The sequence below is a fragment of the Syngnathoides biaculeatus genome, chromosome 22 (genome assembly GCF_019802595.1).
Source record: "Syngnathoides biaculeatus isolate LvHL_M chromosome 22, ASM1980259v1, whole genome shotgun sequence".
NCBI lineage: Eukaryota > Metazoa > Chordata > Actinopteri > Syngnathiformes > Syngnathidae > Syngnathoides > Syngnathoides biaculeatus.
Genome location: NC_084661.1, coordinates 16,345,612 through 16,358,503, shown reverse-complemented (window position 1 = coordinate 16,358,503; position 12,892 = coordinate 16,345,612). Strand labels below are relative to the sequence as shown.

The 12,892-nt window shown below is 45.2% G+C and overlaps 1 protein-coding gene across 14 annotated transcripts in view; it reads right to left on the bottom strand.

Moving 5' to 3' along the window:
• Window positions 1-12,892, bottom strand: part of thrab (thyroid hormone receptor alpha b) — a 108,220-nt gene that overhangs the window by 26,273 nt on the left and 69,055 nt on the right. For all 14 annotated transcript variants that reach the window (XM_061809374.1, XM_061809383.1, XM_061809367.1 and 11 more), the window contains one exon: window positions 1,686-2,014. In XM_061809374.1, coding sequence (XP_061665358.1) covers window positions 1,686-1,741 — 56 coding nt within the window. In that variant the 5' untranslated portion in view covers window positions 1,742-2,014. The remainder of the gene's footprint in view (window positions 1-1,685; window positions 2,015-12,892) is intronic.

Here is a 12,892-nt window from a genome sequence, read left to right as displayed (position 1 = left end):
CATCCAGCTTGGACCCGTTTCTTCACTTCCTTACCACACTCTCCGTTTGCTCTGGATCGTTGACCCCAAGCATTTGAAGTTGTCCACCATGGCCCTCTCTTCTCTCTGGAGCTTCACTCTTCCCCCACCTCCCCTCTCATTCACGCACATATACTTTGTTTTACTTCGGCTAACCTTCATTCCTCTCCTTTCCAATGCATGCCTCCATCTTTCTAACTGTTCCTCCGCCTGTTCCCTGCTTTCACTGCAGATCAGACTATCATCTGCGAACATCATGGTCCTACGGGATCCCAGTATAACCTCATCTGTCAGCCAATACACTACTATAGCAAACAGGAAGGGGCTCAGAGCAGATCCCTGATGGAGTCTCACCTCCACCTTAAATTTTTCTGACACACCTGCGGCAAATCTCAACCCTGTTCTGCTGCATGATCCGATGTCCTCGATATCAAGCTTACATTGAGAGTTGGGTAATTTTTTTGGTCAAACTATAACTATGGAAAAACAACCAGAGACACAAGGTGTAATTGTGTAACCTGTTACGGTCGGCCCACTTTTGGTTAAACATGTGTCACACACTGGTAAAATCTGAGACTCACACAGTACCCATAAATAGTTTTGGCTCACTAGTAACTTGTTGTGCTCCTAGGTAAACCGCAGGACAACTTGACCATTGACGACTTCACACATGAGTCAGGGTAATAAGCTTCAATTCAGTGCCAAGCGGGGGCCGTATCGACTTTCTTCTACCTACTTACGGTACTCACATATCTGTGTTAAAGACGGATAACCTGATCTGATGACATTTGACGGGACGTAGCGTATATGTGTGTCAAGAGAAACATTAAATGGGAATGTTCGTGTACGAGTTAAATCTGGATCAGATCGGTCTGGATCCAAATGGTTTGAAATGACACCGGAGTTCTCTGAGTACACATAGTCCAGCGAGTTCACACCTTTGAATATCGGCAGGTCGAAGACGTCGTCGGAGGTCACACGGCATGTTTATGCAATTTCGACAAATTGAAATACAATTTCCTCTAAAATCAGTTTTTAATGACGAAAAATGGCACGTAAAGAAATATAAAGTGCAAATACTGAACATATTGTAATGTGCTAGCTTTGCGAAAGACTTTAGATGCTGGAGAACGTTTGGCCGGCTGCTCTGGGCGTGAGCTGTGGCCTACAGCAGCTCCTTGCGTGTGTACTAATTTCAGATTTGTGCGCTTGACTGCTTCAATAAACAACTGAAAGCGTTATTTAAACCATCGTTTTACCTCAAATCTCATTTCGCAACACAAAACGGGGGAAGAAAAAAACAAAAACAAAAACAGAAATCTAAGTGACAGCTCGTAAACTCGAAAAGCTTGAAAGTTTTGGCACTTGGAAGTCAAGGTACCGTTGTACGTCAAAAAGGGTTTGACAGCAACTCACGCAAACCCACATCGAGAAACAGAATGTCCTTGGCAGAGGTGAAAGGTATTCAAACAAGAGCTTCCAACCCTTCACCATACCAGAAAGTACACATTAATATTTACACACACATCTACCGAACGCATAATATTTCATCAAAGCGTGTTTTGATAAGTGATCATGGCACATTGCGTCTCTTTGCGTTTGGACCTGCCCGACCAGACGGGCCGGTCCACACGCGAAGTGTACAGGAAGCGTATGCGTTCACCCACCGTTTCTCTTCGCCCTCGAGTGGGTTTGGCTCTTGCTCCTTGGGCATGTGTTCCATTCACCTCGATTCCATCCAGCAGCCAATCACGAGAGACTGAGGCAAGCCCCGCCCTCGGACGCACGCTTGTCATTCGCGCGGGAGTGGTCGGTCGCCGGAAGATGGCAGGGGACCGGGCCCTGCGGTGCCGGGCGGGACGGGGCTCCGGGGGAGGCGCCGGTCCCCGGTGGGAACGGACCCCTTGCGGCGCGGAGCGCTGACAATTTTAGACCTTGGCGGGTGACCTCGGAGGCCGCGGCGGGGTTGACGGTCGGCCTCAAAGGGCCGTCTGGCCTGGAAGAGGGAAAAACGTTCACGTTCAAAATCACGACAATAATTGTACACTTTATTTTAGGTCCATTTCCTGCGACTCAAGCAAGGTGAGCTGACTGGATTACAAGAAAAATAATAGAAATTAAAAAGCACAAAATGAGGAACTGCGTGATATCAAGCACATTAAAACAAAATAAAAATTGAGGTAGTTATGGCTAAAACAATTGTGATTATAATGCCCGTTTACAAAGGTGTTGCCAGTCATAATTTGCATGTTATATAACAGTAAATTACACATTATATAACATTTCTACCATTACATTAAATTATATTAAGGCATTCTCACGTGTGTGGTCAATCAGGTTTATTATCATAATTTGCTGATCCGATCAATGACGTGATTGTGCCGAGTAGATTTGAATACAACAGTTGTTTTTTTGTTTTGTTTTTTGCATTCTCTGGTGTCAAAAGTAGAACTCTAAATAATTAATGGCCAATAAAGTTATTAAAAGCCCAACTTAAAATAACTGCAGGGTGCACGGGGGAGACGAGACGGTTGAGAGACGAGACGTAATGCGCGGATCGGATTTGCTCCATCATGATTGCAATTTGTCAGACTACTGCAATAAAATCGTGTATCCCGATACCGCCTGCATCCTCTTTTTTACGATCATTGGGCTTGAATCTTGCCGACTCAAATGCGACTCATTACCGTGGTGACGACAACAAAAGCGGATCGCGCCGACAGTATTTCATGTGTATGTGGAAAAAATGTGTTAGTGGCGACCGGACCTCAGGACAGGAGAGGACGTCGGCGCTCGGGGGCAGGAGAGGACTCGGTGTAGGGTTCGCTTGAGGTATGTTCGCATACTTTTAACGTGTTACGGCTCGCAGGCCGTCAAAACGTTACGTAGCCCTCGCAAGCTATTGCTAACGCTCGTGGTTGTTTGTAAACATGCTGCCGTTCTGTTGAACACATAATACTTATTACTTATTGTAAATATTTTGAGGAGTAATTAAGTCCACGTGTATGTACAGTAAATGAACTTGTCATTTAAATAGACTCCATCATGGGATCAGATCTTGGATCGGTTATCGTTTTTTGCTGATTAGTTATTGGTAATAAGTGAGCATCCATAGAGGTTGGACACAGGTCTCAGTATTCCGTTGCGGGAAACCCACAGGGAACTCTCTGGATTAGAACGAGTAACGCATGAGGTGAAAGGGGACAAAACAGTTGACGTCGAAACGGGAACGTCACCTTCCGAGCTGCGTGTAAATTGGAGGCGCTTGATCCCGTCGCCTGGTCGGCCCTCTGTGTTGTCCAAAGAAGGCTTTATTATTTTTTTTTCCACGGCGCTAATCCCGGCTTCAGTGCTTGTCTAATCCAGAAGAGTGGGATATCAAATATGGCGACATCCTCTGATGATATCGTTTTCACTGTTGCTATTGCTGCTAATAGACAGATTACGCCCGTGTTTCCCGATCTTTCAGGCACATAGAGTGAACACGAGCGAACACAGGATAAAGTAGATGACCTTTCTGAATGCGCTTTTTGTTTACAATAACTCTTAAAATGGGAATTTTTTATTGTATTTCTTATTCTTCAAACAAGGTAAATGGACCAATTACTGCTCCCTGAGGAACACTACATTTAATTGTGGAATTGTAGTGATAACAATAACGAGAGGGGGAAAAAAAGACAAAAAATGTCAATAGCAAGAACAAGTCAAAGCTGATACCAAGATTTAGACGTATGGGAAGCTGACAAACGAGCGGAATGAAGGAGGCTACGTCGGTCGGCGGCTAATGGGGCTCGCAGAATTAAAAGGGCTCTCTTTTACGCCACCGGCCGCCGCTACGGGTGGTGCTAGTGTTTTTTTTTTTTTTTTAAAGCCACAACAATCGACCACTTATCGCCACGGGAGAGCGAGAGGACGGTGGACAGATGGCGTCTTTGTTCTTGCTCGCGAGGGAAAGAAATTCCCGCGGAATAGCTACGCTAATGTTCCTTTAGCGTCGTGCAGAAATGGACAAAAAAAAAAAAAAAAGAAAGACAAAAAGCCGGGCAGCGTGGGCACGGTGGGCATGCTGGGCATTTCCTTCGCTTCCCAAGGACATCTACATTTGAATGGAATGCATTTTAGACAAATTCACAAACAACACAAGCTGTTAGCATGCTAACGTCATTCTCGTTAAAACAAAACAAAGTGTTGAGTAACAGGACTGTAGCTTCGACCTACATTTATAACCTAAATTTCCAATCTATTTTATTCCATGAAATTCTATTACATTTATTTCTAACAATATAAAATATAATTCTGGATAATATACCATATACCAGGATCTCGCGTAAACTCATCGGCTAACATTGCCTTTTCACCACCAGGAGCGAGTCCTTGAACGCCTCCCCAGCGGCGGAAGCCACCGCGAGTCCCCCTCCAAGGTCGGGGAAACGAGTTTGTCCTCGAGAAACGCGCCGAGATAACGAGAACGGCGAGGAAGGCTCGCTCGTGCGGGCGAAGGTGAAATGAAGATTAAAAGCGCTTTGTGGGTGAGGGCGCAAAGGGGAAAGTTGAAAGGAGAACTCTGGAACGGCGGGGGGGGGGGGGGGGGGGGGGGGGAATCGAAGACAGGAGATTTAAGGCGCGCAGATGTTTTTGCGCTCATCTCCATTTTCAAGCGCGCTACGGACTCTCCGCTTCGAGTGAGGGCATGGCGTCATTTTTAATGATGATAAATGTGTTGACCACATCTGTTTACAATATAATATAGTGCTGTGACAGGCTAATTATGGCGCAGAGGAATCATATGTTTGTGTTTGACCTAAAAAAAAAAAAAAAAAAAGGCAAGGAAAACAAGGCGAGTGTATTGGGATGCATTCAAACGGAATTTCATTCACTTCTTCACATGCTGTGCGGGCTTCTCTCCTCCTCACGTCTTTTTAGTTTTTTAATTGCTACCCCCCCAAAAAGCAAAAAAAAAACAATGAATTCTCCCCACAGCGGACTTCCCCTTTAATTACACACGATGACACACATTCTCAAATTACTTCAAAGTTAGAACGGGCGAGCGAGCGAGCTAATCGTGAGAAAAAGAGCACGACGTCACAACTTCGTGTTTCAATTAGGACGACCATTTGTCCATATTTTTCGATTCATTTGAGCTTAATTTTCAGGGGAGGAATTTTTTTTTTTCTTTCTGAAACAGATTTTTATCAGCTCTTATTTCAAAGCTATTGATTGGCAGAGCTATTAACAAGCAATGTCCAAGTCGCAAAAAACTTTTTTTTAAAGGCAATGTTGCCACGAGTGTTTTCAGAAAAGCAAAATGTTAAAGAACAATAAAACGTGCAAATATGTCACAGAAAAGTGTTTGAGTTGGCCATTTGTACCTTTGCAAACGATCAGAATGGCACCACCTGTTGCGCAATTTGAGCCAGGAAAATAACACATCCAGCCATCATTTTCTTTGCCGCTTATCCTCACAAGGGAGACGGGGAGTGCTGGAGCCTAACCCAGCTGTCAGGGTGGCAGGAGGCGGGGTACACCCTGAACCGGTCGCCAGCCAATCGCAGGGCACATCGAGACAAACAGCCGCACACACAATCACACCTAGGGCCAATTTAGAGTGTCCAATTAATGTTGCATGTTTTTGGAGATGTGGGAGGAAACCGGAGAGCAAGGGGAGAACATGCAAATTCCACACAGGCGTGGGCCGGGATCAAACCCGGGACCTCAGAACTGTGAGGCTTTCCAGCTGATCCGCGATGCCGGTCAAACAAATATAATGCTTCAGGTCTAGCTAGGTATATAAAGGAGTGGAAAATTTAACAGTTCTCTATTAATATTGCTTCTCGAGCTGACAAAAGATGTCATCATTATATGACAATAATACAAAAGATGTTTCTTCATAGTGCTGTGGGACATTTCAAAATAGGTTATTTTATATCCTGATGCCGTTTTGAGTCTTTGGTGGTGCCGGAAAAGCCAAAATACACAGCTCGAGGGTGACGTCATCACTCTTTCGCGACTTACGGGGAGTCAATCGGACTCATTAGGAGAGTAAAAGATGTCTAGGAATGGAATTACTATTTTTTTTTTTTTAGCTAAAAAAAAAAAAAAAAAATCTCAAACGTGGATGACAAAGCTAACACCACATGGAACTCCCGCCGCCTCCTAACATTCGGACACCGATCACGGTCGCGTGGTCGGCGACCCCCGAGCAATTAGCAACGGGACTTGTTGACGTGGGCGCGTGAACTGCGACGATGTTGGTAAGTGGTTGGGAGGGGGGGGGTGGGTGGTGGGGGGCACGTCTCGGGGCATGTGTGCCCGCGGGGGGTGGGAGACGTTCTGTTCGCGCCCCCGCAAGGAAAAGGCCAAAAGATCGTGTTTCGTGGTGTGTGCAGCCAAATGGCTGTCAGCGGAGTTTGTAATATCACACTGGCTGCTTGAAGTGCCAAATGTTTGATTTGGGGCGAAGACGCTTCAGCAATGCGGGCACAAGTATTGAGACAGACCTCGACTAAATTCCGGACTCGATTTCTTTTTTTGGATGAGTCAGAATATTAGGAAACCTCAGTTTTGGTGTTTTACCTAAATAGTACAAAATCCAAAGCAACATTTGAAAAATGAAATAATGTCAGTGATCTGTTCCAGGCATCCCGATAAACATACACAAAGTATATAATACATTTTAAAGAATCCTGTAACTACAAGAAAAGTTTCTTGCCCTCATTTTTGAATTGGGTGGACTTAGTCTATGTCCAAATTATCACAATTTTACTTCCGTAGATGTCCTGACTGACCGCATAATTTTGTGTGTTTTGTGTCCCATTCAAAAACAGAAGCAAACAGAAGCCATTTGTTTGAAAAGAGGGACGTTTGAGAACCGAGGCTTTACTGTACTGTCCAACCTGTGCATCTTTACTTCCTGAGGGTTTCTCAAATCCTGAAACTACCCCCTTCTGCAAGTGTCCCATTACTTCTGTCCAAACTCCCGATTTTTTTTTTTTTTTTTACTTCCATTCGATGCCTCAACACTTTTGTCCAACATTTACAATTTTATTTTGCACTTGTTTCAGGGAGAGACAAGTATGTTTATTTTCTGTCCATGCACGGTATACATGAAGTGAACTTTAGTCCGGGTAACTGCAGGTACAACACGTATCATGTTCTGTTTGCATGTACAGTTTGTGTCAGTGTGTGTGTGCGCGCAGACACGCGTGTACACCGGCGACGTCCGTGGCATTCAAGGACACCGAGGACGCACTCGGGAGCGACATTCTATAGAGCTCGGTCGGGAATGAGGTCACGTCCCTGCAGATGTTTTGTTTGAGCCTGGTTTGTCTTACTGTGTCACTCGCGGCAAGTACCGCAAGCTCATAGATTTAAAGGCCGGGGGCGACTCTTAAACTTTGCTCACAGTTGGACGGCGTCCCGGAGTGGTCGCTCTCACCAAAACAGAGCCGGCGCGCAGACGGAGAAGGGAAGAGCCGTGGCGCTGGAGTGCGCTGCGTCATCAAAACATCGGGAAAGGACTTGAAAGAAATGAAAGAGGCCTGCACTTCTTATGCATGTTGTATTGCCTCATAATGCAAAATCATTTTTTTATCATAATACTACTGGATGGGATAAGTCAGGAGTGGCCAGACTTTTTTTTTTTTTTTTTTACCCCAAGATCTACTTTTCAAGCAGCCAGCCTCTCGCGAGCTACAGACGACGGAGGGCGGGGGGGATGCTCCCAAACTGTTTTAAGGTTTATGTTATGTTGCCTCCTATATTAAAAATACAGAATTTGCTTTTTGTGCACTATATTATCTGTGCTTTCACTTTGGATCAGGCTGTGCAAATGTGGAATTTTAACATTATACACCATCTCATCCTGCACTTTGTACTTCAGCTTCAGACCAGACCTTTCCCGCTCGGAAAAGTAGAACATCTCGTCCAGTTTAACCACTTTTTCTTCCATTATTCACATACTCCGACAGTCATTGCATCATTCTCATTTAATATCGAAAGTAAACACAAGCAGCGTGTCTAGCTCGTTTTTGCTCTACGTTGCCAAGACTGTGTTGCTAACTAAAGCAGCGTTGGTGGACGCTGTCATTATAAAACACATTGATGGGCTGCGTAAGTACTGGAACATTTTGTAATTGTGAGTGTACGTCTTTAAGAGCTGAGGGGGGGGGGTTGAAAGGTAAACTAAGAAAGAGTGCGCGCAATGCATCAGCGTTGCGCAATTGCGCACGCGCACAGTTTAGAGGGAACATTGGCTGATGCCTTTTTTTTTTTGGCACGCTGTCGATCGCGATCGACGCATTGAGCACCCCCCCCCCCCCGGGATAAGTGATGCAATAGTCAATTCTAAAAATAGCTAAAGCCCAAACTTGAAATTCTTTGCAGTCAAATGTTTACATTACAAAAATAAAAAAAAAAAGTATTTATTTTCACCTACTGCTGGTGGGTCGGGAAAATGTTCCCTTTGACAAATGGTGGTGGGGGAGGGGGGTTAGTGTAGTGTTTCACTTGTCACACGGGTGTGAAATATTGCCGTACAGTGCACGCCAACACTGTAAATCGGGCACATATTATTTCCACGCACGTACTTGCGGGTGGGGGGGGGGGGGGTGCTTAACAAAATAGAGGTGGCTCCGTGTCCCCGAATGACTCGCGCCAGCGCTGAGAGGCTCCACATCGACAGCTTATGGAAAAGTACAAGTGAGCTTTTCCCCCCTCTCTCCCGTCGTTCCGAACCAAACGTTCCTGCCAAGAACGTGAGAGCGCCGGGGAAACCAATCAGGTCTCACTTCCTGCTCCTCGCAGAGGGATACAGGCGCGCAACGCTGCTCGGATTTGTTTTTCTGGCGTTGCCGTTCTGACATCGCCCTCAGCTGTTTGTCTCATCTTGTTGAAATCGGTCTCCTTGTGTGTGGGCGATAGAGACGACCGTGCCCTTCCATTACTTTCAAATACTTAACTAATGAACAGATGTTCTAGCGACTTGCGCTCACTTCTTCATTCGCATTTAATTGACTTCCTGATGCCAAAAGATTTTTGTTTTTTCTCCCGCTTCCAACTTAAAAGGAGACATATTTTTTCACACAGTTTGAAACCGTTCATGTGTGTCTTAACATGTCTGTGCCGCGCTTTTGTCAAAACACCCCAAGGACCGCAAATTACAGGAGGTATCCCACCACTAATTAGCGCCGCTACGAGCTCGCAGCAGGAGCGACGCTCGCTGAAACATTTTCAGAAATAGACGGACAGCTCGAGATTTAATTTCATATCTGATGTGTGGGCAGCCATTCCAAACAACTACTTGTATGCAAACATTAAAAAGTCAATGTTACTTATTATGTCTCTTTTAAGTTTAATTAAGGCCTAACTGAACGCGCTTAAAATGTTTGATGTGTTCTACGGCAGCCTCCGCATAACTTTGGCCCCGTTTCTTTGTTGATATAGAGTGATACAACGTTAAACATATTGATTGCTTTAATGTTGGGCTCAGTCAACGGATGATGCCCGGCTGGTCATGTTTGCACCCACAAACATTCTCCAGTGGTCGAGCACAATTTGCAAACAAGCTAACATCCACGTGGACTTGTAACACAGATGTTAGCATATAATATGCTAGCACCTTGCAGGCAGAGAGGTATGTGAAGTGTGTGTACAGCGATGCCTCAGTTCTCGACCACAATCCGTTCCATCATGCCGGTTCTACGGCCACGATGACGCCACGTTCCCGTGTTATGGAACGACAGAGTGCGAAAGTCACGCATGGGGACGTGGACGGATGAATACGCCAACGCAGCGGGAAGGAACATAAAAAAAAAAAAAAGGCCCAATCGATTTGATCCCATTTTGTGAAACTTTGGACCCCCCCCGCTTTAAAGGTACGCGGCCCTACATGAATGGAGATAGACGCGCGACAAGACAGATGTGCGGGTGCGCGCGCACCCGCATCACCTCTCTGTGGCCCCCTAAAGTGTTTCCATTCCTCACCACATCTCAGCCACCTCTGTAATGAGCAATAAAAAAATACTGTAAAGGAAACCACACACACCAGCATGGTCACTTGCTGCCCCCCCCCCCTCGACACACCCACCACCCAGGGTTACGGTGAAGCCTGGTGAGGCCCCTGTGCCCCCCCCCCTCAGCCACACACACTATAATCCCAATCATTTTTCTGAGCAGATCCAGAAGAATCTATGAAAGATGAGAAGGTGGGCGGGATGGAGGTTTTTGTGTGTGTGTGTGTGTGTGTGTGGTGGCGTCCGGAAAGGTGGAGGCGACGGACTAGAAGGTGATTTTCTTGGCAGAGGCTCGGGGTGGGGCACCCGAGGGCCAGGGGGCCCCCTCGAATCCCACCCACCCCCCTTCGCCGGATTCTCGCTAGCATGTGTGGTCCTGGATCTGATTAGTCTTCATCTCACACTCGCGTACGGCATTTATTTATGCAAAAACACACATTGTACATGTGCTTTCCACGTATGTCCACGAGCACAATCCAATCGAAACCCCTCTGAGACCCGCTTGTGTCAGAACACATCAAGAATTATTTGGACTGGAGAAAAAAAAAGTAGTAGAACTGTAGTTTTCACACATGACAGAATCCTCACAGGCGTGATTCAACATCACGCAACAAGTCTGATCTACTGCCGTATGGTTGACTTGACGCTGGGAGAAGACAGATGGGAAGGTTTCAGACTGAGGATCCAAGGTGAGGTTAAAGGAGAAGGCTTCAGGATGATGGTTCGAGTGCACCGTGAAGACTCGGTGTCAGGGCTTAAAGTAAATATTTACACTGAAGCTTCAGAGTTAGGACTCGGGAGTAGCGTCCAGGGTAAATGTTCAGTGTCAAGGTTCTGCTTGAAGGTTCAGACTGACATTTCAGGGTGAAGACTCAGTCAGAGTCGAAGTTTAAGGTTTCAGTATCAAAAGGTTGAAGTGAAGATGTTGAGGTTTATGGTGAGGGTTCAGGGTTAATGTTTTCAGTAAAGGTTTGGCTTGTGGGTTCAGAGTTAAAGTGGACCTAGAGGGTTGAAGGTTCAGTGTCACGGTTTAAAGTCCAGATTTAGGGGGAAGGTTCAGGGTTAAGGTCGACATTCAGTGTTCAAGTTTGGGGTTAAAGTTCAAAGGTTTACAGGGGAAAATTCAAAGCCAAAGTTCAAAGTGAAGATTCAGGATGGTGTCACCTTCCCACGTGGACCCTCTTTTATAGCAACAGCTATTTCAATCGGTGCAATGTCCTGTTACTATGGCGACAAGTCGACATTTGACATAAAGTGCACACCGGACCCTGCGATTAAGCCCACCGGGCGGCACTCGCATGCCACTACGGACGACACAATGTTACCCACGCGGCTGTTACGCACTGCAATGGCACTGACGGGATTAGCGACTGTGACGTTTCCAAATGGCTGAAACCATTTATAAAACATTCTGACGGATCGAGAGAGTTGACGGAGTGGAACAAGACTGGAAGAAGGTTTCTTGCTTACAGTTCAGGAAATGCATGGAATGTATATCGCTAACATGAGCTAGCTTTCCTGTTCAACCAGACCCAGATCCACTATGGCTGAACATTCTTGGTGATTACAACCTGAAGAACATCTCGACTACTAAAGAGACAGACAAATTGGGTCGCAGGTTAATTTTTCGGTAGCTTGAAGTCTTGTAATGGATTTTACAGGTCGCTGTGAAGCACATTGTGCTTCCCACTTCGCCAGTTACTGTACAAAAAGATTATATTAATGACCACAGGACATCATACAACTTCTCAATCACGTTTTTTCCCCTTTTTGCTTAGATTTAGAGGTGAGACAACAAACCGATTAATCAACAACTACTCTATTATCAAATAACTTCACAACTTGTTGGAAAGACTCAAAGGTTTTCCCACTGAGTATGAATTGGAACGGTTCCCAATTCCCTTCACCTTTCGCAGGCTGCTATTGGAACTGTCTACTTTTCACGAGATCACGATTTCGCGCTATGGATCTGCCTGGAATGGAGCTATACAAATAAGCTTGGCTTGCGAGAAGTGCGCAGGCGCGAACTTCATGAAGTTCACCGACGCGTGGACGCGTTCACCAGGCGCCGCACATGAGGTTCTGCCGGACCTGAGGAATGCTAAATATTTATCCAAAACTTTGACCCCGGTGCATTATATGTGCACTCTACACTATGTACGGGCACATATGTGTATATGTATACAACTCTGGGGAATATAGAACACCACTTGGCATTCATCTTGTCGTCTGTGTTGCTTTTGTGAGGAACGTGTACACACATTTGCGTTCCTACATCAACCTCGTACTTCAGTTCCAGTCGTTCCACATTCCGAACTTCTCTAGAGTTTCAGTCCGAGGCAGATTTAAAAAAAAAAACAGAAAAACACAAACATCCGTTAGCACGACAGATTTATGCTGCAGGTAGGACATATCTATAGAAAGAAGCCCAATGAGTTGGTAGGGAGTGTTTTCATATTCATAACACTTATAGCTTTTTTTTTGTAGTGCATCCAAAAAGTATCCATAGCACTTCACTTTTTCCACATTTTATGATACGAGCTTCTTCCACAATGGATCATCAAATTCATTTTTTTCTTGCATAATTCTACGCAACATCCTGTAATGACGGGAAACGAGTATTTTTGCAAAAGGATTCAAAATATAAGAATAAGCAAGCACATGAACAGTACATGACTATTTTGGAATAAGTACATAAAATGTGAACAGTGAAGTGCTGTAAATGGCAATTGTATTTGCGGAAATGCTATACTCGAATTGTGTACCAATGACGGATCCCTGCGGAACACCACATTTAACTATAGAATCCTAGTTATATACAGTAACACACATTTTAAGTTATCCACACAATACGTTGCTATTGT